The sequence below is a fragment of the Sinohyriopsis cumingii genome, chromosome 12 (assembly GCF_028554795.1).
Source record: "Sinohyriopsis cumingii isolate HCF-2022 chromosome 12, ASM2855479v2, whole genome shotgun sequence".
Lineage (NCBI taxonomy): Eukaryota > Metazoa > Mollusca > Bivalvia > Unionida > Unionidae > Sinohyriopsis > Sinohyriopsis cumingii.
In genome coordinates, this window is record NC_142972.1 from 25,985,919 (window position 1) to 26,011,113 (window position 25,195).

Below are 25,195 nucleotides of genomic sequence, written 5' to 3' on the forward strand. Positions count from 1 at the left end.
TTCCATTCACCAAAGGAAAAGTCACGGTGAAACTCCATTTTCGAAAACGGTTCTCTCACGACTCTTAAGTCATGTATCCAGTGTACCGAGGGGTTGCTCGACAGCGAGGACACGGCTTAGGAGATATGTTAAAATCGGCCTTTCGTTCGGTGGCCCCGGTGTTGAAACCGATGGTGACACGCGGATTGCACGCCTTGAAAGATGCGGCACTGACGCAAGGCAAAGAATTTCTCCAAAATGTCATCATCGACAAACAAAACCCTAAAGAAGCCTTCATGAGGGCAGGCAAAAATGTCTTGCTGCAAACGGGCAAAGACATTTTAGGCCAACGAGAAACACCTATAAATGCCCTGCACGCTACCGAGTCAGGCATTCAGCAAGGGCAAGGCAGAAAGAGACGACGAAGAAAACACCCTTTCACCAGACTTCAAGCGAGAAAGGCCAAGAAAAGAAGAACCGTTCGAGACTTGGACGTTTTCGATTATTGAGAAAAGAGACAAAAAAATGATGCACCGAGAATCTTGCGCTTGTTCCAAGACGGAACTGGACCTGTTTGCCATACCCCCCACGATGATGACGATGCAAGAATCCCAGTGGGTGGAATTTCACCCCGTCTCCTCACTGACCGATTCCGCTCCCATCGAGTTTGAAATCAAAGGACAGCCCGAAGGTTACATCGATCTGAATAGCAGTTACTTGTACCTGAAAGTCAAAATTCTAGATAAGACTGGAGGTGCTATAGACGATGAAGCAGTAGCTCCCGTCAACAATTTCATGCATTCCTTGTTCAGTGGAGTGGACTTGTATTTGAATAACAAACTGGTCAGTAGCAGCATGGATACTTACCCTTATCGTGCCTACCTGGAAAATCTCTTGACGTACGGAATAGATGCCAAGAACACTCATCTCAATGCCTGTGTGGTATGGGAAGCTGACGAACCTACCAAGTTTGAAATATTGGAAACTGATGAAAAGAAAGACAACAATGATGGATTTGTAGAACGAAGAAAGAGAATCACGGGAGCCGACACAAGTTTAGAACTGATGGATCGTTTGCATTTGGACATGTGGTTGCAAGAAAAGTATTTGCTGAACGGGGTGGATGTCCGCCTGAGACTGAATCGTAGCAGTGCCGCTTTCCATTTGATGGCTGATAGTGACGGTTACAAAACCAAAATCCTAGAAGCCAGACTCTACGTGCGCCGTGTGGAAGTGTTACTTAAAGTGCGAAACGACATCAGTCAGACGTTGAGCAGAACGACCGCCAAGTATCCCATACGACGCGTGGAAGTGAAAACCTTCACCATTCCCAAGGGACAGCGATCCATAATCGAAGATCATCTGTTCCAAGGACAGTTACCCAAACGTTTGATCGTTGGTATCGTCGAGAATACAGCCTTCAACGGAGCTGCCGAAAAAAATCCTTTCTACTTTCAACACTTTGGCGTGTCCAAAATCGAAGTCAGTCGCGATGGCAAGACCTTGTGTACCCGACCTTTCGAACCTGACTTTAAAAAGAAGAATTACTTGAGATCGTACTTGTCCTTGTACGAAGCCACCGGACAGTTAGGAACCAATACCAGTCACGGTATTACGTACGAGGATTATGCAGGAGGCTACGCTTTGTGGGCTTTCGATTTCACTCCAGACCAAGGCAGCGACGAGGGACATTTCCACCCTATAAAATCCGGCCAGATTCGTGTGGAAATTCAGTTTAAAGACCGAGACCCTGATGAAACGGTGAACGTCATCCTGTATGCAGAATTCGATAATACCATAGAAATCAACAGTTTGAGAGAAGTCATCCTAGATTACTAGAAACCATGGAAGACTGTTGTCCCTCTTTACCTAGTGGAGAAACTTTTAGTGTTGCATTGTTGTTAAAAAATGTTAGAGTTGTTGTTGTTTAGTGTTAAGTGATTTTTGAATAAAAAATGTTGTGTTTTGAAAAAATTGTTTGATGTTATATTGTCGGATTATTGTTAAAAATGTTAGAGTTGTTGTTTAGTGTTAAGTGATTTTTGAATAAAAAATGTTGTTTTGAAAAAAATGCCTTTGTCTTTTGTTTAGCTATAAGAATGTTGGATTGATGCTCTTTCATTTCTTACTATCCCTCTCATGACACTCACTGAACGTTGCGACTCAAAAACCGTGTGGGGGATGTTTTCCTTCACGTCCGCGCTTTGACTTTAAGAACCGGGTTGTTTCCAGTCTAACCATCCATTGTCAACTCATCCTCCTAAGAAGATGTGCTCCAAACTAGCTAAACTGAACGAAGCCTACGTGAATTTGCATAGGGCCAGACACAGTCTGATACCGAAGCCAGAAGAAATAGAGAATGTGAGAATGTTAAAAATCACTGAAGACCTGATAGAAGAGCTCTTCAGAGAAGAAATGAACAGGGAAAAAGAAGAATGGACAGAGAAGTACAGACTTCAGAGACAGCAGCAACAACAACAACAAGAGCAGCAGCAACAACCTGAAGCTGACAGAGGCTTTGTCGATTGTCGTATCGACACCAAAGAGTTCTTCTTCTCTTTCCGAAGAAGCAGACCTATCGCCAGAAAGTCTATCCTCAGAGGACATCGCATTCTTAGAAACTAAAAAGAATGCCATAGCAAACAAAAAAACAGCCCTTTTCAGGGCTACCCCAATACTCTAGAAAAGAAATAACAATCGATTTGCCAATGTGTGTAGGTAGTGTGAAAATAAACACTAACTCTTTTTTAAAAAAAATGTGAGGGTATGTGTTTGTGTGTTTGTGTTTGTAAGTGGTTAAGTAAGTTGGTATGGATAGTAGATTAAAATGATGTCTTTTTTTTTTTTTTTCTTTTGTGTTTGAGGTGTAAATTTGGGGTTAGATTGGATTGCTTTGCGTATGTGGATAGTCTATTGAAGTGATTTATAAAAAATTTTAAAATAGTGATGGGTAGCATAAAAAGTGAGTGAGTGTTTCTTTTAGGTCCGCGCGTTGTTGTTTTTTGGTCATGATGTAGGTAAGATCAATTTTATGTTTTTAGGGGATGTTTTCCTTCACGTCCGCGCTTTCACTATAAATTGAAACTCGTTCCGCAGTCCAGCTACCCTTGTTGATTGATCAACACCAAAAATGAACACGAGACTGGAGAAACTGTTGGAACTTCATGTGCATCTGGAATATGCCAGGCGCATATTAAATGAACTGGCCGCGGAAGCCATTGTGGAGGAGGGAAGGATAAGAGAGGAGGAGGAAAAAAGAAACAAAGAAGAGGAGGAGAGAAGATATAAAGAAGAAGAGGAAAGAAGATACAAAGAGGAGGAGAGAAGATACAAAGAAGAGGAGGAGGAGGAAAAGGAGAGAAGAAGAAGAAATTTCAGAATCCCAGAGAGCGAAAATTGGGATTCTGAAGCGACATATCCTGCCTCTGCTCTCTCCCCTAAAAAGGTAAAAAGTAACTGGGGGACAAGATGTGTATGTGGCGCCAGGCCTGGAAGGTGCCACCATTAACCAGGTGTCCATGAAGTTCCAAAGAAAAACAGCCCTTTTCAGGGCTACCCAATACTCTAGAAAAGAAATAACGATCGATTTGCCAATGTGTGTAGGTAGAGTAGTGTGATTATAAACACTAACTCTTTTTTAAGATAGTGTGAGGGTATGTGTTTGTGTGTTGGTGCTTGTAAGAGCTAAGGTATGTTTGTGGGAATAGTAGATTATGGGTTTCTTTATTGTTTCTTAGCGTAGGTGAAGAGTATAGTTAGGGTTCTGTAAGCGCTCACGTACGATTGTGTGGATAGTAGATTATGGATTAGTTTATTGTTCTTAGCGTATGTGGAGAGTATAGTTTGGGTTTTGTAACCGCTCACGTACGATTGTGTGGATAGTAGATTATGGATTTGTTTATTGTTTCTTAGCGTATGTGTTTGTGTGTTTGTGTTTGTACCCGCTCACGTACGATTGTGTGAATAGTAGATTATGGATTAGTTTATTGTTCTTAGCGTATGTGGAGAGTATAGTTTGGGTTTTTATTATATGAAATGAGAAAGTATAGTTTGGGTTTTATTATATGAAATGAAAAAGTAAGGGGATGTTTTCCTTCACGTTCGCGCGTTGTTTGGTCATGATCTAGGTAAGATCAATTTTACGTTTTTTGGGGATGTTTTCCTTCACGTACGCGCTTTAAGTATAAGAACCCACAGTATTCGTCGTTCAAACCATTCTGCAAAGAATAAAAAAAGAAGATGTCTTCTAACCAAATGGACAAAATACAAACATTACAAGACGTTTTAGACAACTTAGGAATGATGGAGCAGATGTTAATAAGACTGGTTGAAGACCATTATTCCTATAGTCCCCATCGTGTAAAGATGGAAATTAATAACTTAAAAAAGGTAAAGGACAAGATTAGTGGTGTCATGAAAGAGATAAAGGAGGAGAAGGAGGATGAAGAGGAAAGAATAAGAATAAGCAAATGGAACGAAAAGATTGAAAAAGAAGAAGAAAATGAGAAGAAGAGGAAGAGAAGAAGAAGAAAGAAGAGCAGGAGAAAAAGAAAGAGAAGAAGAGAAAGAGTGTTGGAGATAAAATAAGAACTTGGTGGAGAAAAAGAAGAAATTAGAAGCAAAAGAAGAAAACCCAAAGGCCCTTTTCAGGGCCAGCCATATTTCTCGAAAAGAGATAGCCTTTCCATTGCCTACCCCTTTTTTAAATTTAAATTTAAATTAAAAAAAAATCCCATATTCAATTCCCCTTGTCCCTAGACAAACCCAAACTCTATTCCCATGTTAATTTCCCCTTGTCGCTAGACAGACCCACACTATAGTTCCATGTTAAATTCCCCTTGTCGCTAGAGTGACCCACGATTTTTCTCCATGTTAATTTCCCTTGACGCTAGAGTTGCCCAAGAGGTCTTGTAATCCTAATTCCCCTTGACGCTAGGGTGCCCCCATTTACTACTTATATTTTTTGCATTTTGAATTTCCTCAAAATGTACGTTCTTAGTTATGCAAATCCATGTCATGGGTTCCAAACCTTGGTAGGCCTATACACCGCAAAACTGTAATGTATTTTCGACTACATTTCCAACAGAAATCACATTCTTCTTACTGCACTCCAAAGTCAATGAATTTTATATTCCATAGCTTCTTTTGATAATTTCAATTATAAGAATAAATATTATGATTCTAAACAATGATGGAACTGAGATGAGTTTGATTCAATGCCAGTCCAGGGATCAAATTACATGTACATCGTGCGGATTTGAATCAGTTAATAAATCCAGTCCATCACAAGCAGAAAGCAAAATTGATTTGGATCAACAGAAAAACAAAATCCATCCCTTCCAGACCAACTGGAAAAGGTGTTTCAATGCGCATTCAAATAAAATATGACTCTAAATTGTGATTCAAAATCTTTGTTTCTTGTAGTATATTCGTTTATTATTAAGTATAAGGTAGAAAAACGAAATGAGTAAGCTTGCTGCATTTGTATGTCAAAATATGAATTCGTTTTATCGGACTAATACTGCACTCCCAGTATTACACAGAAAAAGCTCGTTCATATTTTCCCATACGAATGCAGTAGCCTATAATTACTCTGCGACTCTTTGTATATTTAATATTTGTTAATAATACGATATTGAACTGAATTGATTTGTTTTTGTTAGAAAGTAGCATAAGGAATAGAAATTGACTTTTCACCCGAGCACCAATACCAAGAAACACGAGACTAACATCTACCGCAAGCACTGTTTCTTTTCATCAAATTATATTCAAATCTAGATTTTTATATCAAACAACCAGAACGCAGATTTTTGGACGTATATTCATTACTGCTTCACTACATGTATATATCATGAATTTTTGCTCCAACCATTAATTACATGCTAACTAGAACATAATGTATGATGGGAAAGCTAATCATTATTCAGCTTTCATAATGTCTTATGGGAAATATTCGGCTGTTTATCAAGCTGTAGTATTTTGCTTCTCCAATTTATGCCAGAATAATGAATAAAGACTCACTTCTGATTGTTCATAAAAAGATAATTGTCAATGTTACCATACCTCTTGAGTGTGGTAGTCATCAAGTTCATCTTCTAGCTTGTCCTTTAGCTTATCCCAGGCACTTCTGTAGTCAGAGGTTGTCTTTCTCTCTGTCTCCATCTCCACGGATCTACTCCAGGTCTTTAAACATGGAATGTATCAGCGATTCAATATTAAGCTTGCTTCGTAGTAAGTGTATGTTCGGTCCTATTTCCTCATGTTAATTGTGACATCCAGTGCTTAGTACCCCAATTCTTCCAACATGAAAATAATACATAACTGCAAGTATAAAGTGTGTAAATTTTATATTTAAATAAGAAAGTAAAGCTCTACAATGGAAAATACAAATTCTCATCAGCCACCCCGTATCAAGACATAAGTTAAGCTTTTCCGTCGGAGTTGTTGTTTTGTGATGTTGTTGCTGCTGTCTTTGGAACGGTAAGCTTCAACAAGCTTTTGTTCCACCTCACCAACAGACTTGTAATCAGATTTTAAAAAATGTATATACGTTCATTTCCTAACAAATTCATTACGTTATCCATATCAACTTTACCTACGTTGATCATTAGTGAAATATTTTTAAGAGTAAATTACCCATACTAAAGGTAGGTGACTATGACGAGAGTAAATTACCCATACCAAAGGTAGGTGACTATGACGAGAGTAAATTACCATACCAAAGGTAGGTGACTATGACGAGAGTAAATTACCCATACCAAAGGTAGGTGACTGTGACGAGAATAAATTACCCATACCAAAGGTAGGTGACTATGACGAGAGTAAATTACCCATACCAAAGGTAGATGACTATGACGTTTTTAAAACAAGTGACAGTTGCATTTTCAGAGGTTTCTTCTTTACACATTTATATTTTGAAACTCATTTCACTCGTATTCATCAAAACTGATATGCGGATACAATTCTAGCCGAGCAACTCTCACCTGTCTACAGTAAGTTAATGTAAGATATATTGCACACGTGAACAACTTTTGTATTTGCATAGGTCCTTTTTGCCAATACAATCATATTTCGAACCCTACTGCATCAAGATTTGCTCAGTTTATTATTGGTTGCATCGCATTTAAGTGTAACTAGACCATGACAAATGTCAACATGTATTTTTCTGTCCATGATTATCTTTGTCACCAAAATGTATTAGAAACTCTATGTCTATCAAACTTTGAATTAATTCTTAATTTTTTTTTATCACAACGGTACATTCATTCTTTACTGTAACATACTTTCTCACGTAGAGTGATTTGTTGCAAACAAAATACATTTTCATAATACCCTTAGCGATGTTTCTCCAACTATCATCATACGTTCTGCTTAAATGCATATTCTACTACACTTTCCCTTGTCCTAGGTTATATTTTTGGTTGACTTCATCCATGAGCTGTTTTATAATGTTTTCCAACTCTGCCAGCCCGACACTAGTGAAACACTTTATGTTGGTTCCTTGATAAATTACACACTGCAGTATTATAATTCATGCGTTTTATGTGGGTGCATCAACATAGTACAGGTGCCACGGGTGGCTGTGTGGTCTAAGGCGCTAACCTGTATAGATCACTGACATCTCATCTCTGTCCTCGTGGATTCGAATCTCGGACCAGACAAAGTTGGTATGTATTAATTTTGCCAGCAAATTCCCGTGGGTATGTAGTTCTTCCCGAGGCTTCTCCCGGTATACTGCTCGCCTTCTAGAGCAGAGCTGTGTACCGCGAAACTATTTTGTACCTTAGTATTTCTGAAAGTACTGTGATACATAGCACGGTATACCACAATTATATTAAGGACAAAACATTTCAGTGTTCCTTGGCAGGGGCCTGACACTTTTTTATTTCCGTCTGTCAATAGTTGGAAAAATATTTACCTCTGTTTTATTGCTAAAGACCTCCATATTATATCTGTGATATTATTTGGAATAACTCCACATTATATCTATGGTATTATTTGGAATAACTCCATATTATATCTATGGTATTATTTGGAATAACTCCATTTTATATCTATGATATTTGGATAAAAAAATATTAATTATCTTGAAAAATAGAAAATATTTCAGCTCAAAAGAAAATCACGGTCCCATTGCCCACCCAGAAATCAAATGGCCAACACCTTGGAATAGATGAATTGCTATGTGTATGTTAACTGTTGTGAAAGTTGAAATCTAATTGCTGTAACTAAAGCGAGAGGATTAAGCCTTCTCTATAGCAGATACACATGATTCGAGAGCCTACTGATAAAAATCAAAGTGGTGATACTGAAGCCTACAATTTACTAGCTACACTATTGGTATAATAGGGAGAAAGCAGTAAATATAAAGCACACTTACTCAAATACAAAACACTTACTCAATAAAAAAGAAAATGTTTAGTGAGCTTTTAAAATTTATGTAAAGTTTCGAAAGGAAACAAGTGCGCTCCTGGAAAATCGTACGATGATTCGCGGCCTATACTTAACACATTCACATACATTAGTAAATTAACTAAAACATTCTGAAAGTTGGATTTGGCTCAAATACCTTTCACAGCATTCCATCTGAACACCGTGTTGGCATACTTGCCACGTGTCATATATGATTGAAGGTTCACAAATATATAGACAAAACTACGTATGAGTTTTGTTCCGGGTGGACGGAAATAACGAGTTTGATGCAGCGTAGGAATATGTCGAGGCCTTCAGGCCCAGACATATGTTTCTACGGCGTATCAAACAAGTTCTTTTCATGACTTGGGACAAAAATTTATGTGGTTTTGTATTTATTGCATATTCCCATTTTAGACACACCATTCTTTTCAAATGTTGTAATGTATACTTTAAACAAATATGAATTAGGCATTTAGCGTTTAATGAAAGATATTGTAGAACTTCTGAAAAATCCCCATGTGACGTATGTAACCTGGGTGAGGCCTAAATATATAGTTTGCAGTTCTGTCATCAGTCTTTCAGCATTGTTAAGATTATAGTTTACTCTTTAGCTTTGAATGTTTCAAAGTGTTGCATGGAATATATGAACTTATTCAAACTGCATTCATAGGCAAGTGGATTTTTCCTTACTTCCCTAATAGAACTTAAGTTTTGGAGCAGTACGCGACCCGTTCTTCGTACACCATACTTACTAGTGATGCAACGATATTCCGGTATATAGGTATGTTGCGGTTTATTGTTCTGGCAATACATATGGCATTAGGATTTTCTGTGGTGCGATTTTGTTTTCACGGTCTTGCTTTCATCTTACAAATCTGTGTTTTCTTCCCAATTTGTCCAACTTAATTTAAGAATCATATTTTCATTTTCTCCTAGATACACGCTTACCACGATATTGCAAGAGCATGTAAAACGCGATGCACAGTAGCATAATTCGGTATTCAGGCAAAGTTGGGGGAGGGGGGCAAGTCAAGACCTGGGGATAATATTTCCAGCTCAAGTTAAAATAATAATTTATAAACTTTATTTTGTCTCTTATATTTATCTTCTGTTCCTAATGATACTAAATGAACAGTATTCATTCCAGACTTCACAGAGTGAAGCATGAGGCTGGCTTGCTCAGGAATGAAGCCCTAATAATGTTGGATGAGGATACTTTGAAAAGGTCAAGAGGTCAACAGTATTACTTTCCACTCATTGCACAAGTAGCCAGGAAAAGGCTACTTGCAACTTTCGTGCCTCGGATAGAGTCTTTATTACAGCAGGAGACATTGCAACCGCACAGAGGTCTGATTTGAGTTCAGAAGTTGTCGTTATATTTGTTTTCCCCAAGAAAAAAATATGCAGTGACCATTTTTAGGTCTTGCTAAAAAATTAAAAAAGATAGTTCAAATGTGTTAAGACATTTAAAGCAATGTTCCTGTGAAATTAAAACACAGACAGACAAAAAATGGCAGTAAGATTTTATTTGCTGATAAATTTACTGAGTTCAGGTGTTTGTGGGCTTGTTTCATTTTTATGTTAATTTTAAATGTTCGTTTGACTACGATTTTAAGTCTTACAGGGTAATATCACTTATAGATGTTATATTTGTCAAACAGTAAATGTTATAGTGAGTATTTTATTGTTTTCATTAATGTTACTGTATTGCAATACGTATTGCAATATGGATTTTCTTATATCGCAATACGGTTTTGGACGTATCGTTACACCCGTACCACTTACTGAATACACGCATTCTACTTGGACGCAAATTTCAAGGCAAAATTCACAGATAAACAGTACTTAAATACATTCAATTTTATACAAAAAGCACGTAGTTTTACAGTACTTTAAAACACTGTTTTATGTTTTCATTACAAGAAATTATTGATGCACTGAATTTACAGTTAAATATACATTTTTAACAAAACGAAGCTTCCGTTTCTTTGGTAGATGTGGACTATGTTTTTAATACTTTTAACAAAACAATTCTAACAAATTTGTTATGCTTTCATCGCTTTATTTTTTTAATAAATATTAGCAAGAATTCAAAATGTAAACAAACATACAATTCACAGCGTGCGTCCAATAATGTAAAAGTCTCAACCACTATATTGTAACAAGATATAATGCTTCTAAATTTGCGTCACAATCAGAACAACTGCTGCTTTCTGTGATATGCCTACCTTTATGTTGCAAATGTTTGTCAAATTTATCCTCAGATTTACTTAACAAATTCGATTCCTCCGTAATTTTAAAAGACATCTTGTTAAGTCCCTACACTTCAACTTACTCCTTAAAACAAATATAATTCCGTACACCATATTTTTGACACTCTGAAGCTGCAATGGATTTTTTGCTAAGTTTGGTGTTTTAGATTATTTACATTGCGGAATGACTCTTGGGAATTAAACATGAGGCAAAGTGTATACCAAACGTGGGGTTTTTCTAACCATACCTTGAACACTTACATGATTCTCTAAGTCTTTCTTAAAAATTTCAATACAAGATTTTAGTGACAAAGTCCTCTCTCTCTCTCTCTCTCGTGTTTGATATCACTTTGCACACAGCTTTATCTATGAAGTCTGTCAAACACTCTTACTCTAGTAATTTCTTGGCCTATAGTGCATAAATTGTTCCTCGCTGCTTACGGTACTATCCCATCAATCAAGCGGCAAAAACGGCCATTTTCACCAAAAATGACTGCATTTAATAAAATCTCCAGCGTGTGTTGGCATTCTTTTTAATATAATTTAAAATGTAAAGCGATAAATCATTCCGGATATTTTATAAGTGGACTATTATTTAATATTTAAAGTTGTATATGCAGTTCCAGGCTGAGTGTGCGATACGGGAATTTTAGGTGTGAGATATGGAATCACAGATTAAACATCTGTATCGAACGCCAGATCAGCCATGTAAGATTAAATGGATATGTAATAAAATTATATTTGTAAAATTCACCATTAATTAATTTTCTGGACTATTTTGTCACGAATAATGAAAACCGATACCAATATCGTTTAAGTCATAAAACGATTCCTCTGGAATTTCCGTAATTCCATACTGACGGAAACTACAGACGTACCAGTACAGTGAAAAAGTCTTATGATACGTACCACTGGAAAAAATAACGCAGTAAACCAGTGAACTGGTAATACCGCGGGCCTCTAATGTATAGCTTTTCAAGTGCTGAAAATGGCTTTAAATCCACAAAATCAAATCAATACATTACACATTACAGTACCATATATATAGTTCCATATCGTTTGATGTTGGTTATCAATTTGTTACACATTACATTTATCAAACATAGTTCATTGTGACATGCATATTTGTTTGATGTTTTTAAACTTATGTACAATTTTAAATGACGTGTTTGGTACTGCATGCAGTAAATTACCTTTATTATGTTACTAGGTATAACCATACTTGTATGTATGTCAGAGTGCCTGAAATTCTCCAAGAACATGATTGCTGGCGAAAAAAAAATCACGTTTCTATTTAACATCATTGCCCTGAAAGTGTTTCAGTAATGTCATGAAAATTTAGCTAGCATTCATTATTGGGAATCGAAAACCACCGATACAACCACCGAAATCGGATGTTGATCGCACTTTCTACTTTTTGCAAAGCAATGATTATTTTTTTCTTAAATATTGTCTCCTGCCTTTAACGCTATTGAAAAATACACCTGGACGTCTTAAAGTCACACACACACACAAAGTACGTCATTGTGACCTACATATCTTCCTTGTAAGGCTTGTTTGATCACATACAGGCAGAGCACAAGTTACACAATTCTCTCTCTCCAGACACACACACACACATTCACATTGGTGTATGTAAGCATGAATGAAGGCAATCACAAATGGAGAGAGAAAAGTAAAGACAGACAGACAGGCCTGCAGTCAGACCAAAAGACATAGATATCTAGAGAGATTCGACTGAATCTATCTAAGCGGAATCAATGATTCCGAACAGCGACAATGCAATAGAAAATATGAACAGTCTCTATCCTAGAAGTACCTGGGATAATAATCAGAGTTGTTTCCCTTCCTCCAAATCAGCACCTTCCAACTATTGAGTTGTAAATATTATTATAGCAATAATTGTTATATACCCACTACCCATAGAATTCTAGATACATGTTGAAATATTTGTACTATCACCGTCGACACAAAAAGGAATATGCGTCAGTGTATTCACTGTAACTTCCTGTTTCGTTGTTTTGAAAGAGTCACATTACTTTGCGCATGTCAAACAACAAGTCCCGACCTCGTATCTGTTCTAAATCAGGTATGTATTGATAACTTGACTGTAAAGTTGTGCTATAATTTTAAAACTCGTTATGCTTGATAACAAGTGCGCCTTACAGTGTTCATAGGCGTGCAATGGCTACGTCATATTGAATAGACGAGTACACTGTGTTAGGTTAAGATAATCTAACTGTGGTGTGTACTATATGATAACAAAATCATGTCATTAATAATACTGTAAAATGCCAAGTACTGTAGTTTGATTATACGGATGGCCACAAACAAAGAAAGCAACATTTATTTCTAATACTATATGCAGTAAATCACTAAGCAATTCATCCCACGTATAAAGAGAAGGGAGACCAGCAAATCTCAATGAGAAAATAGGAGAACTTTTTTATCAGGAGTTTAGATAGCCCTCTCGTGGAATAATAAACAGTAGTCGTAGTTAATTTGTAAAAATCTCCCTTAGTAAAATAAAAAAAAACTTATATATATATATATATATATATATATATATATATATATATATATATATATATATATATATATATATATATATGTGTGTGTGTGTGTTTTCGGGAGAGGGGGTATGAAGGAGATATGGGGGTATGACTTTATTGTCAGTCATATCAGCGACGTTTATTCTTAACATAAGGTTAACCTCAAGAGCCATGTTGTCGTTAATGTGTTTTTGTGCTTTGACCAAAAATCCTGATTCACTTTTAATTTGTTTTAAGCGTGTTGATGACGTTAGTTACAATCAGATGAAGTTGATTAATGTTAAGAATTCATCTAAATCAATTATACTAACGCATTAGATGGTTCTTTAAACCTAACCATACTTCTGGTTTCAGTTCATACAGGTATGAGCTTGCAAGAGAGACTCCAGATTAAGTTAGCAGTTATAACCAATTGTAAACCTTTACAGAAATTAAAAGATTTATTGGAACTGTGTATAAGTATTACGGGTATTTATTTCGAATTCTGTACATTTTCATCACAGCTGTATCGTTTTAAATAATCTAGCCTACAAAACCATCCGCTACAGCTGAATTACGGAGACCCAGGTTATTTTTTCGAAAATCTGGCGAGAATAGGCCTGTTCTGTATTCACATTTTCCATACCTACTCAGAAGTCAAAAGTGTGAGAAGGCAGAGAAAATGGTCCTGTTGACAATACACTCAGTGGCCAGTGGTTGGTTCTGCATTATGTAATTAACCAGAGGTTTAAAATGAAAAAGAAAAACTTCACCTAATCAAGTAAATTTATGTCGTGGAATAATATTCATTACCGATCTTGCGCGTCAATTGTGAAAGCTTTAAAGCATACATGATGATGATGATGATGATGATGATGATGATGATGATGATAACGACGACGATCATGATGATGATGATGATCATTAGTTATAATAATAATAATAATAATAATAATAATGATAATAATAATAATAATAATACAATTATTATTATTATATTACTGCAACTACTACTACTGCTACTGCTACTAGTAGTAGGAGTGCAAAATTCGACGCAAAACCGGAAATTTATTGATAGTTATGCAATAAGTTTTAAAATGGATATGATCAAAATCTTTGAATAATAAAAAGTAAGAAAGAGCACAAATCAAAGAAACGTGTCCTACATGTATAAATACCATACCAGTTTTACTTAATACATACTGTGGTGTCGAAGAAAAAACAGCCACCGCAGTCACCAACAAATCTATGCATCTGTTTCAACACTCTTTTTCAACTGCTGTTTTATAATGATGTCCTGATATTTTATTATTGCCTCGACAGTTTAAATAATTTCGCTGGTAGAAGAGAGCCTTTGCACCTGTTTGGTTTCTCTCCTTCTTCTACCACTTGTTCCTTATCCCTTTAAATACTTCATTTTAATTTTCTTTTCTAATATTTTCCAACTCTTGCATTTCGTCTGCAAGTAATTCATAGTTATTCTCGTAGTGTCCCTCCAAAGGATAAATTTAAATAAGGACATATTTAGGCTTCTTCCTTTTCTTATGACTAACATAAGAGGATGTACTCTTACCTCGTACTTCCATTATAAGTGTATCTAAAACAAGGTTGCCTTAATAGTAAGATTCATTGCAGCATCTGATTAATATCATACGTCACCTTGATCCCCTTGAATTTTGGCTTCTATGCTTATACAGGTTGCAATATTAAATCCAATCGGACTTAAAGCTACAATAACTAAAGTGATTAACAGAGTTGTTTCCCTTCCTAACAATAGGTACATTCCTCTGTTAATGATACCCGTTTCGCTAACCTAAAATGGTATAAATTATGACAGCAATATCCTTTCACACTACCGGCAAAATTTTAAACACATGCTTAAATACCAGTGGCTTCTCCAAATCAGTAGAATATGCTAGCCCGTTCTCGAGTACTTGATGATTTACACAGCGAATAAATAAACTTAAGGTCCCTTTTCTCACCGCATGTTTCAAACAAACATGTCCCGTCGTGTATTTATTTATTCAACACAAGGCGTGTATCGATTACCTGTCGGTAAACACTAGGTCATGTTTAACAGCACGAATTTACGGTTTAACAAGCCCGTGCCTAATGCTACTGGCAATTTGGGTAGCGCACCGTGTTCCTTGAATGAAAGGGCTTCTCTCAAGTCACTTTTATATACTAGCAGAGGTTCCACAGGATGGTGTCACATGAACTTAATATTCGGACCGCAAGTACCAGTTTCCGTTAATGCAAATATGTTCTTGATACAAAAGAAAATATAACAATATGATTTTATCAACAACAGACATCTGATGCAAGCATGTTTGCTGGTTAATAATTCTGTGAGAAATATGCTTAATTACAAAATAAATGCTAACGATCTAATAGTGGCGACAATACGGTATATCATTAGTTATATCCCCTTTTGACAACATGTTCTGGATCTTAGCACCCATATGTCGTATTCCTAAGGCATTATATATTCTCTAAGGTTCTACGTAAAATACATTTTCCAGCAAGTCCTAAATTCTATGTTTAGAATCCAAGAAACATTATCTTTGCTCACATATGTTGGACCGACGTTAAGCACAATCAACTAAGGCCATATCGTGGTCTCAATCGCCCGGATGAGGATGAAAATCCTTGAATGAGCTTCTCCAGTGGCAAAATAATAATGACACAACAATATAAATACAAATGCTGCCTTTACCAATTGGACTCATTATGATTGTTATATCACCCAATGGCCCATACATAGATAGACAGATAGATAGATAGATAGATAGATAGATAGATAGATAGATATATAGATGGACGGACGGACGGGTGGATGGATGGATGGATTCAGACACGCCAGTGGAACGTCGCTTTTGGCGTCCCCATCTAGAGGTATATTATGCTTTTTCTTAAACTATGTAGCAAAAACGTTTTGTAAAACTGAAAATATCATGTATTTCCCTTAAATACAAAGTGAAAATTATAAGTAACTTACAGCATGGTCAACTAAATCCGAAATAATCCTAAATGTTATATCAAGTCCAAATGTATCGAGTAATCAAAATGAGTTCCAGTGGTATTCCGAATAATGTTCAATGTTGTACTGATGTATAAATAGTAATGACTGAATTACACTGATATAATCCTAAAATGTCTTTCGATGAATTCATAGTAATTCCATAATAGCTGTTGTACCAAACAGTCTTAACAGTTCGAGCACTTAATAATTAAAATGAATTATTGATTTAAATAATGCAATCCTCTCAAATAAACACAATTAGGATGCCTTCCATGACTGATATTAATACTACGAATGTCCATTTCTCCACTAAGAATCTCATATACAAGTTAAGACGTAATTCAGCAAGCGTCTTAATTGATTCTAGAATGATTTGAACTGGTAAATATGGTCAGGTCGTTTACACTATCAAATTACGAATTTTGTCATCGTGGTCTTTTAAAATCTTGGTTCGGGAATTATATCACGTGATGTTTATCTGGATTTATAGTATAACTCAGCCTTGAAACTTTATGAATGAATTTATGCACTATACAAGAATGACTCATTTTTAAAGTCCGAACTTACGATCATTGAGAAAACTAGCATTGAAAATGTTATCAACTAAGTCACCCTTAGAAACTATGGGAATGAAAATTATATATATATATATATATATATATATATATATATATATATATATATATATATATATATATATATATATATATATATATATATATATATAGTTGTGTGTGTGTGTGTTTTAGATGGTGATATAAAAGTCCAAAACTATATTCAAACGGTCTTTTATTAAAACAATTAAGCTTGCACTAAGTACATAAAATATATGAATGTTTTATAGTCATTTAGATTTGTTTTTAAAAAAAAATGCATTTTCAAATGTTTATGTGTGTTTGCATAATATTATAAGAAATTTCAATAAATCAAGCCATCAAAAACCAAGTCATGAAAAATTAAAGCATGATTCATACGTAAATAAATACTGATTGTAATATATTCTGTAAGTTATGTTGAGCAATTATCTTGTTAAAAGCATTGCAATGAAAGATGGATTCAAACAGAGTTATAAAACAAAAATTACAAAAACAAATTGAGATCACAACGGAATGTTGCAGATTACTTTGCTTTCATTAATTATTTAAGCATTGATAGCCAAATGAAAGTTAAACTAAAATAAACACTTTATGGTGAGTCCTCGGCATTTCTTTCACTAAATCAATCTACCTATTAGTTTCTAACCGAGTAGAAATATAAACTGACAGGTACAATACCTATAGAATAAAGCATCAAGTAATATAATCTCAATTTAAACAACATTTCGATGTAATATACAAATCTACAAATGGAAAGCAAGCAAAGCAATCCAAGACAATTGCAGACTGTACATAAAATGTACATAATATAAAATCACGACAGGAAATAAAAACAATAAATAAATATGTACATTTTTAAAGTTACAAAGCATGAATGGCGTCAAATTATTGACTGTAGCTAAAAAGTAAATGTTGTAGAATCAGGACAGAAAATAAAAACAAGCCAAAATTTGCAAAGCATGAATGATTTACAGAGATACTCACGTGGATAAATATTGTTTGTACTTGACAAGTTTGTTTAGGTGCCTATTGCTGTACTCTTTTTTTAATACTTTTATTACCGAACTAAACTATTCGCTCCCTTTCTGACGTATTGACTTTATTTTTTCAATCTGTTGCTTAGGTACATCCAAATCATCTTAGTGTGCCAATATGTTAACCTGGAAAAGTCCAGGAACTTTCGTTTACATTCCATGTACATAATACATTGTCCTTTTAGAAGCATCTTGTATCGTAATATAATGTATTGCCTTTCATATCAGTATAAAACTTATTTGCTTCAAGACTTATACATTTTTAATAATTTGTATCATTTGAAAGTAATTTCATTTCATTTTCAGAGTTATTTTGTAACTTATAGTAAAATGTATACATCAACCATTTTGATCTTGCATGCACTGTTAATCCTCCGTAGACTGGTTTATGGACTTTAATCGGTATGTTTTTCATGCTTAAAAAAGCAACATTAACTCTAAACATGGTACTATCAACAAAGGACAACTATCTATGAAGTTATCCGAATTTCTTTTCATTCATATATATTTTACAATTGATCCTTGCCCAAATGATTCAGCTGCTTCTGTACACTGCGTTATTCATAAGTTTGAATACGTCCTTGTTGAAATCGCTAGATACTTATGTCTCAAGCGTGTATCATTTCACCATTGCTTGTTGTTCAGACAAGACAGATCAATGCACTTTTCTTTACTTTAAACCTCATTGAAACTTTCAATTTCTGTAATGAATGATGTCTTTGCTTGCAAGGCACATAGCAGCTTCAGTAGACATAGCTCTATTGAGTTTCTATCGTTTGGAGATCTAACCATTGTGCTCGTCTTAATTTGGAACAGTTTCTCGAGTGCCGAAGGATAGGCCTTTTATTTCTTTATTTTCTCTTTATTTTTATCGGCATATTCTCAGGCATCGTTTGTTCATGTAGGTTGCTAGTAGTATGGTACATGCTCATTGAGGTTGCTAATACTGTGATAAATGTAGAGGTTGGGTATTCTGATACATGTTCATAAAGGTTACCAGTATTATGATACATGTTCATGGTGGTTTCCCGATTTGTGATACATGTTCACGAAGGTTGTTAATATTGTGATACATGTTCACAGAGGTTTCTCGATTTGTGATACGCGTTCACGACGATTGTTAATATTGTGATACATGTTCACAGAGGTTTTTCGATTGTGATACATGTTCACAGAGGTTTCTCGATTCGTGATACGTGTTCACGAAGGTTGTTAATATTGTGATACATGTTCACAGAAGATGCTCGTATTTGTTTTACATAGAAAATGATTTCAGGTTATAGCAACAATATACAATATAATTATTTCTTACTTACTGCCTTCGTTTATACATCTGTTGTGCTTTAATTTTGCACAGATATAAGTTTTCTTACAAATCACTCGTCGTATTTGCTCTCATTTAATAGGAACAAGTCCTAATCCGATAAAAGTTCCAGATAATCAATATCTACTTCAGGTTCATATTAATAATTGAATGATCTAATTGTGTAGTGTTCCGTAAGGATATTACGAAACTTACCAAACATAACTCAGAGTATATGTTTATATTTCCTGACGTAATAGTCGTAAAGATCACCTACTATGTTCAGGTTATAGATTAGGACATCCTTAACGAAGTCCTTTTATCGAAGCAGACTGCTATACCTCCTACGACGAATTACACTCCATTTAAGTCGACTTCGAACCCTGGCCTTAGAAATTTCTAAAATTGTATAATGATATAGCACCAAGATATCCCTTAAAACAATGTTCAAATGAAGACATCTAGTTATGACTTCGAGTATCATAATATAGTGGATGTAACTTGGGTACCATACTATATTGGATGTATTCTGAATATCATAATATCTTGATGTATCCTGGGTGCAATCATATCTTGGATAATAATAATAATAATAATAATAATGACTTTGTATAGCGCGTAATCTTTAGAAGCTCTAAGCGCTTTACAACATTAGACAATACCTAAAACATTTTTTTCAAACATATATAATGATATAATTACAAAAACAAACACCATGACATTATAAAACATGCTGAAAATATTTAAGGTAGGAAACATTATTATGTCTTTAAGTTTGTTCTTGCAGTCGAAATAGGTGAATTTTATGAGCACTGTTGAATGAGATCACTGTTTCTTTGCGTCTAAGTTCAGTTGGCAATTCGTTCCAAGTTGCTAGCCCCTGGTATGCAAAAGAACGTTGTCCATATGACTTCGTTTTCATAGTGGGAATAATGAGTATACGATTGTCAGAAGAGGATCTTAAGTATAGTATGTACCGTGGGTTACATAATATCTTGGATGTACCTTGCGTGGCATACTATCTTGGATTTACCTTGGGTGGCATAATATCTTTGATGTACCGTGGGTGGCATACTATCTTGGATGTACCTTGAGTGGCATAATATCTTGGATGTACCTTGGGTGGCATAATATTTTGGATGTACCTTGGGTGGCATACTATCTTGGATGTACCTTGGGTGGCATAATATCTTAGACGTACTTGGATAGCATAATATCTTAGACGTACTTGGATACGATCATATCTTGGAAGTGCCTTGGGTGAGAACAGAAAGGTATGAGAAAGCTTCATTCGGGTTTGTTGCTCCTAATGTCAGGAACAGCCCACAAAACAAGATTCGAGCTACTCCTACCCACGTCTGGAACACACCCACCATACAAGTTTCAAAGTGCGATTTCTTAAGAAGTTTTCGGAAGATTGTTGCAGGCGTGGAAAGGAGCAGCCTGACGGTGTGGCTATTGCAAAAGAGAAAACATTTGTTTTAATCATTTAGCTTTGTTCTACCTTGAGCTTAATTTAAGACCCTTGTCCATTTTCGGTCTTTATGTTTATTTTCGTTTGGTTCTTTTAGCCTTTTAATTTTTTCTCTGCGGCTTTTGCACTCTACATGACTTGCATGTTTAAATTTCTCTAATTAGCCCTAATAAGCATACTGACATTACTTCTAATTGTAATTTGACCATTATCATAAATTTTAGAAAATGCCTATCTGCTGCCTCCGGACACTCAATGACTGGAGCAACCATCTCTGGAGTTTTAGATTCACCTGACGGCCACCAAGGAAAGACTTCATCGTCGCTCTTTATTGTAGTGAATTGTGAGATCTGTCACTGGAAGTTCTTTCCGTTAAATCAGCTTGATGTCAATTTTACATCCACTGAAGCTCTTACGTCAAAAGGAAAAGCTAGGAGCTCCAAAAGTAATTCAACATACAGGCATAATGAAACCTTTCTCCAGATAATTAAGATGCATCGCAGTTTCACATGTAGTATGAAGAAATTTCATCTCATATCTTTGGCACTGACTTGGTGGTATTCTCTCTTTGACTAAAGCCATTCAGTCAAGTTTACAGTGTCGTGCTTAAACTATGAACCGACGATAGAAGGTGTCCTCAAATAATATTAAACAATTTTGCATTATTGTATGAACCGAACCCCAGACGTTTCAATGTTTAATTCTGTGCTATACGCAACAACCTATCGGATTCAGCTACTAAGACGATATACAAGAAAGCAACTGTGCCAGTAATTTTACGTTCGGTACACATGTTTTGCATAATCATCGCACTTTAATTAGGTTGGGTGTTTGCACAATCTCCATTTATCTGAGTAAAATGTCAAGTAGCATGCTTGTAAATACTTTTTGTGCTCTGCAAAGATTAAAATCCACAAAGTATTACCAGGTCAATGAAAATTTGTTTTTAATTGTACAGTATTTCTATATCTATACGAGTGGGCTGTTATGCTGCAGTAATAACGGTCTATAAAGTCTGGCTGGTCTATTATTATCATCTCTCTTAAATTTTTATGTATCGTGAGTCCATTAGTTTTTGCAGTAGTTGATATATTGAGAGAACTGAAGTTTTAATTTCTGTAAATTTCGAGATGCATTCTTATTACATTTATGAATGACCGAAACCCATGCACAAAAATGATCGTACTATTTAAAATGTTACTTTAGTCCTGATCTCTCATTATACAGATTCGTGCGTGCTTATACACATATATAGATACCGACGCACGTATTAGGAGTGTCATATTTCTTAATTTCGGTACTCGCACAATAAGATAAATATGAATCATTGATATATTTATAATGCAGAAAAAATGTGAATGTCAATCTATTGCAATCCAATGCAACCCCACTGTTTCATTATTTTCATTGGTGCTATCACTTAAAAGGTATGTAATAAGGGAGACAACCCACCAAGACGAGTATCTCAAATTGAAGGAGAAAGAGAAGTTTTGACTAATTAGATGATTGTGCTGGTATAGAATTAAAATCAGACACATATCTTTATTGCAGTAATGAAACAGTATCATGTAAAAAAAACTTGTTTAACGTTGTCGTTGGCAATCACCAATAATACCTTAAAAACAACTTTTATGAAATATAAAACAATAGCACATATCATAAAGGAATACATATTAATTAAAGCATATACTTTACAATATACTTGGAGTTATAACTGGTTTTATGAATCGATAAAGATATTTCATGGGGGGTGTTAAACTACAACTTTAAAATGATATAAAGGAACAAAATATTATGTGCAAGATTTAGCATACAAAATGAATATGTGTTCACCATACTACATGTATAATTGGTCACCGACTGCCGTCTTATACTTGTTTCAGTCATCTGTTAGGGAATCGTTTAAATCCGACAGCTCCTGTTTTCTTGCCTTTTCCTCAATAGCAGCTGCAGCTACCGGAAAAAGTATACGGATAAGTCATCACAAAATAGAGAAAAATTATATTTTGTAGACTATTTATGATATCGCAATGAAAGTCCTGACAATAAATATGATCATTAGGATGCAAAACTAAAGTAGTCTACACGAAAAGAGAGAGAGAGAGTATAAATATCTCGTAGGAAATGAACATGTTATAATCTAAGCATGCTCACATTATAATCATCTCATGTCTGCCTCATGGATACCTCTCAGGGACTTGCGTTTATGTGAAAACCTTTCGTCTATATACGAGAAATGCTCGTAATAATATGGAAGATGGCAATGAACAAAACTGAACTCGAAAAAGTGATCTGATGAACCATAATCTGACAAAAAGGCACACATTGGAATTATGTCTTAATATGTAATATATTAGAGTACAAGACAGCTACCTAAATTTTAAATAGTTTAATCTATTGGGTGTGAACTCCTACACATACAAAACAAATAAATATAATGTTTCATTAGGCATTGCACTTTACTGCTTTATCGTGATCTAATACATTACCTACTACTAAAATCCTTCAATATGTGTATGTGATCACAGATCTACCCACATTACTACTGCACAAAAGCAGAAAAGACCATTCCCCACTTCGTTATTTTCTAAGATGTGGTCCTGGCCTATCCTATACCTTACTACTGAAAGGGTACCATAATAACGTGATATTTAAATTTTTGTACTCCTTTAAATTGAGCTGATAACATGTAACAGCTCTGTTAGTTCAAAATTGGAACATAAAATAATTTGAAATTCTTTGAATAACATAATGAAACAACAAATGGACACTGTAATTAACCAGCACTTTTCAGGAAGGTGATGCAAATATTCACTGAGTTCCTCATACAAACATAAATTCATACAAACATAAATCTCTGCATCGAAAGATAAGTGTACATGTTTAGTATTTTATTTCGAATTAAAGTGTGGTGAAAATTAGCTGTCACACAAAACCAGCATTCAAGATAATACAAATGTTTATTGGCATATTATAAACATTAAAAAGAGTGTACTGCAATGATTCAGGAAATGTGCTGATTTACAGATTGGATTTCAAGATACAAACAAAGACACCCAGAATCAATCTGGAGTAGGGTGATCACAAATGTGCAGTATGAAGAGCGATTCAATTACGTATTTTGGTGTAGATCAATATACAAATGTACGAAAATAAATTTACCGCACAACTTAACAATATCTTATCAACTTTATATTGTCATAATACAATGATTCATCACAAATTGGATCGAATTTGTGAGCAACAAAGTTAAATTCTAAACAGCACATGGCAAATCAGTATGTAAAATAGCTCTTTGAATCAATAATTGGAATGGCAAAAAAATTACGATCTAATATAATTTATACCTTTGAAAGAATTTACAAAATATTACAAATTGCTGAATATAAAATTGACAGTTGTGGCAGGAAATTATGTTGGCTTGTTGATCGGGCCAAAAGACAATTAATCAAGAAGAAAGTATTCTCTATATATAAATTAAACTGTTTTAAATGGAGTCCACCCATACTGTGATACTCATAGTGTGATGGCTACCACGAATATAAATCACTTGTTGAGATAACCTAAAGCATGAAAAAGGAACCAAACTACCGGTAACCGTAATAAGGGCTAGCCGAACAATCTATCAAGACGTTATACAAGCAAATAAGAAATAAAAACTAACTTACACTGGGGTCTGTATTACCCACGTGGATAGTCAGTGGCATGTAGACATTGTCGACATATAAGCATATCAAACAAACAACAACGGGTACAAATACATACTGAGAGTGATATTTGTCTTTTGGACATAAGTTTGGGCTCTGAAAACGTACACACAAATGTGAAGATGACATTCACGTCAATTACACATGCATCGTACAAAACAGAGAATCAGAATAGATACAGTTTGAGGAGTGTAAGAAATTTTTCAACAGAAGAGTGAATAATTTTCTCCAGGAGAAAAAATCCATTATGATTCAACGTACTTTACCGAAAAGTATCAGTAAATGAAAGCTTGAACAGAACTTTGAGGATTACAATGTGAAATTACTATTTCATGTAAAACGTAAACACTACCAAATGGTTGACGTTCTACTAAACAAATTGATGGACACAATAGCATTCCTCACATATCAAAAGACATGACACTAGACGAAGTCAGCAGGGAAGCAAATTATACCGTAATTATATATATATATATATATATATATATATATATATATATATATATATATATATATATATATATATATATATATATATATATATATATATACTGAAGCCGCGAGTTGAAATTTATCGGTTTAGGTACATCAAGATGTCGATCGAGAGATAAAGCTGCAGCTAATAATGTGTATAGGATTCAATAGTGCTGAAGCGCCTTTAGCACCGTGATGGTTAGGTTGTCACAAATTGGCCTGTGGCTCTTTATAATAAGGAGCGAAGATTATGTGAACGACAGCGAAGAAACAAAATATGTTCAGGTGAATCCGTTTTTGTCTGATATCACTATAATTTCAAATTAATGTTCCAGTCTAGATCAGTACTTTGTATTTCCAGTGAATAATAATTTGAATATATAATTCCACCCAAATTAGTATGCCTCA

The 25,195-nt window shown here is 34.9% G+C and overlaps 2 protein-coding genes across 8 annotated transcripts in view; both read right to left on the minus strand.

Moving 5' to 3' along the window:
• The window catches only part of LOC149786126 (uncharacterized), an 87,964-nt gene extending 75,292 nt beyond the window's left edge, over positions 1-12,672 (minus strand). For 3 of the 6 annotated variants that reach the window (XM_089976459.1, XM_089976455.1, XM_089976460.1), the window contains exons 1-2: positions 12,466-12,672; positions 6,043-6,300 (exon numbers count right to left, since the gene is read on the minus strand). In XM_089976459.1, the coding sequence (XP_089832585.1) occupies positions 6,043-6,141 (99 nt within the window). In that variant the 5' untranslated portion in view covers positions 6,142-6,300; positions 12,466-12,672. The remainder of the gene's footprint in view (positions 1-6,042; positions 6,301-12,465) is intronic. The other 3 variants (XM_089976458.1, XM_089976457.1, XM_089976456.1) reach the window with 3 other exon arrangements.
• Positions 12,673-16,971: 4,299 nt separating this feature from the next.
• LOC149786127 (uncharacterized) overlaps positions 16,972-25,195 on the minus strand; it is a 66,994-nt gene continuing 58,770 nt past the window's right edge. The window contains exon 12 of one of the 2 annotated variants that reach the window (XM_089976462.1): positions 16,972-22,553. In XM_089976462.1, coding sequence (XP_089832588.1) covers positions 22,486-22,553 — 68 coding nt within the window. In that variant the 3' untranslated portion in view covers positions 16,972-22,485. Of the gene's footprint in view, positions 22,560-25,195 lie in introns of both variants that reach the window. The other variant, XM_089976461.1, reaches the window with a different exon arrangement.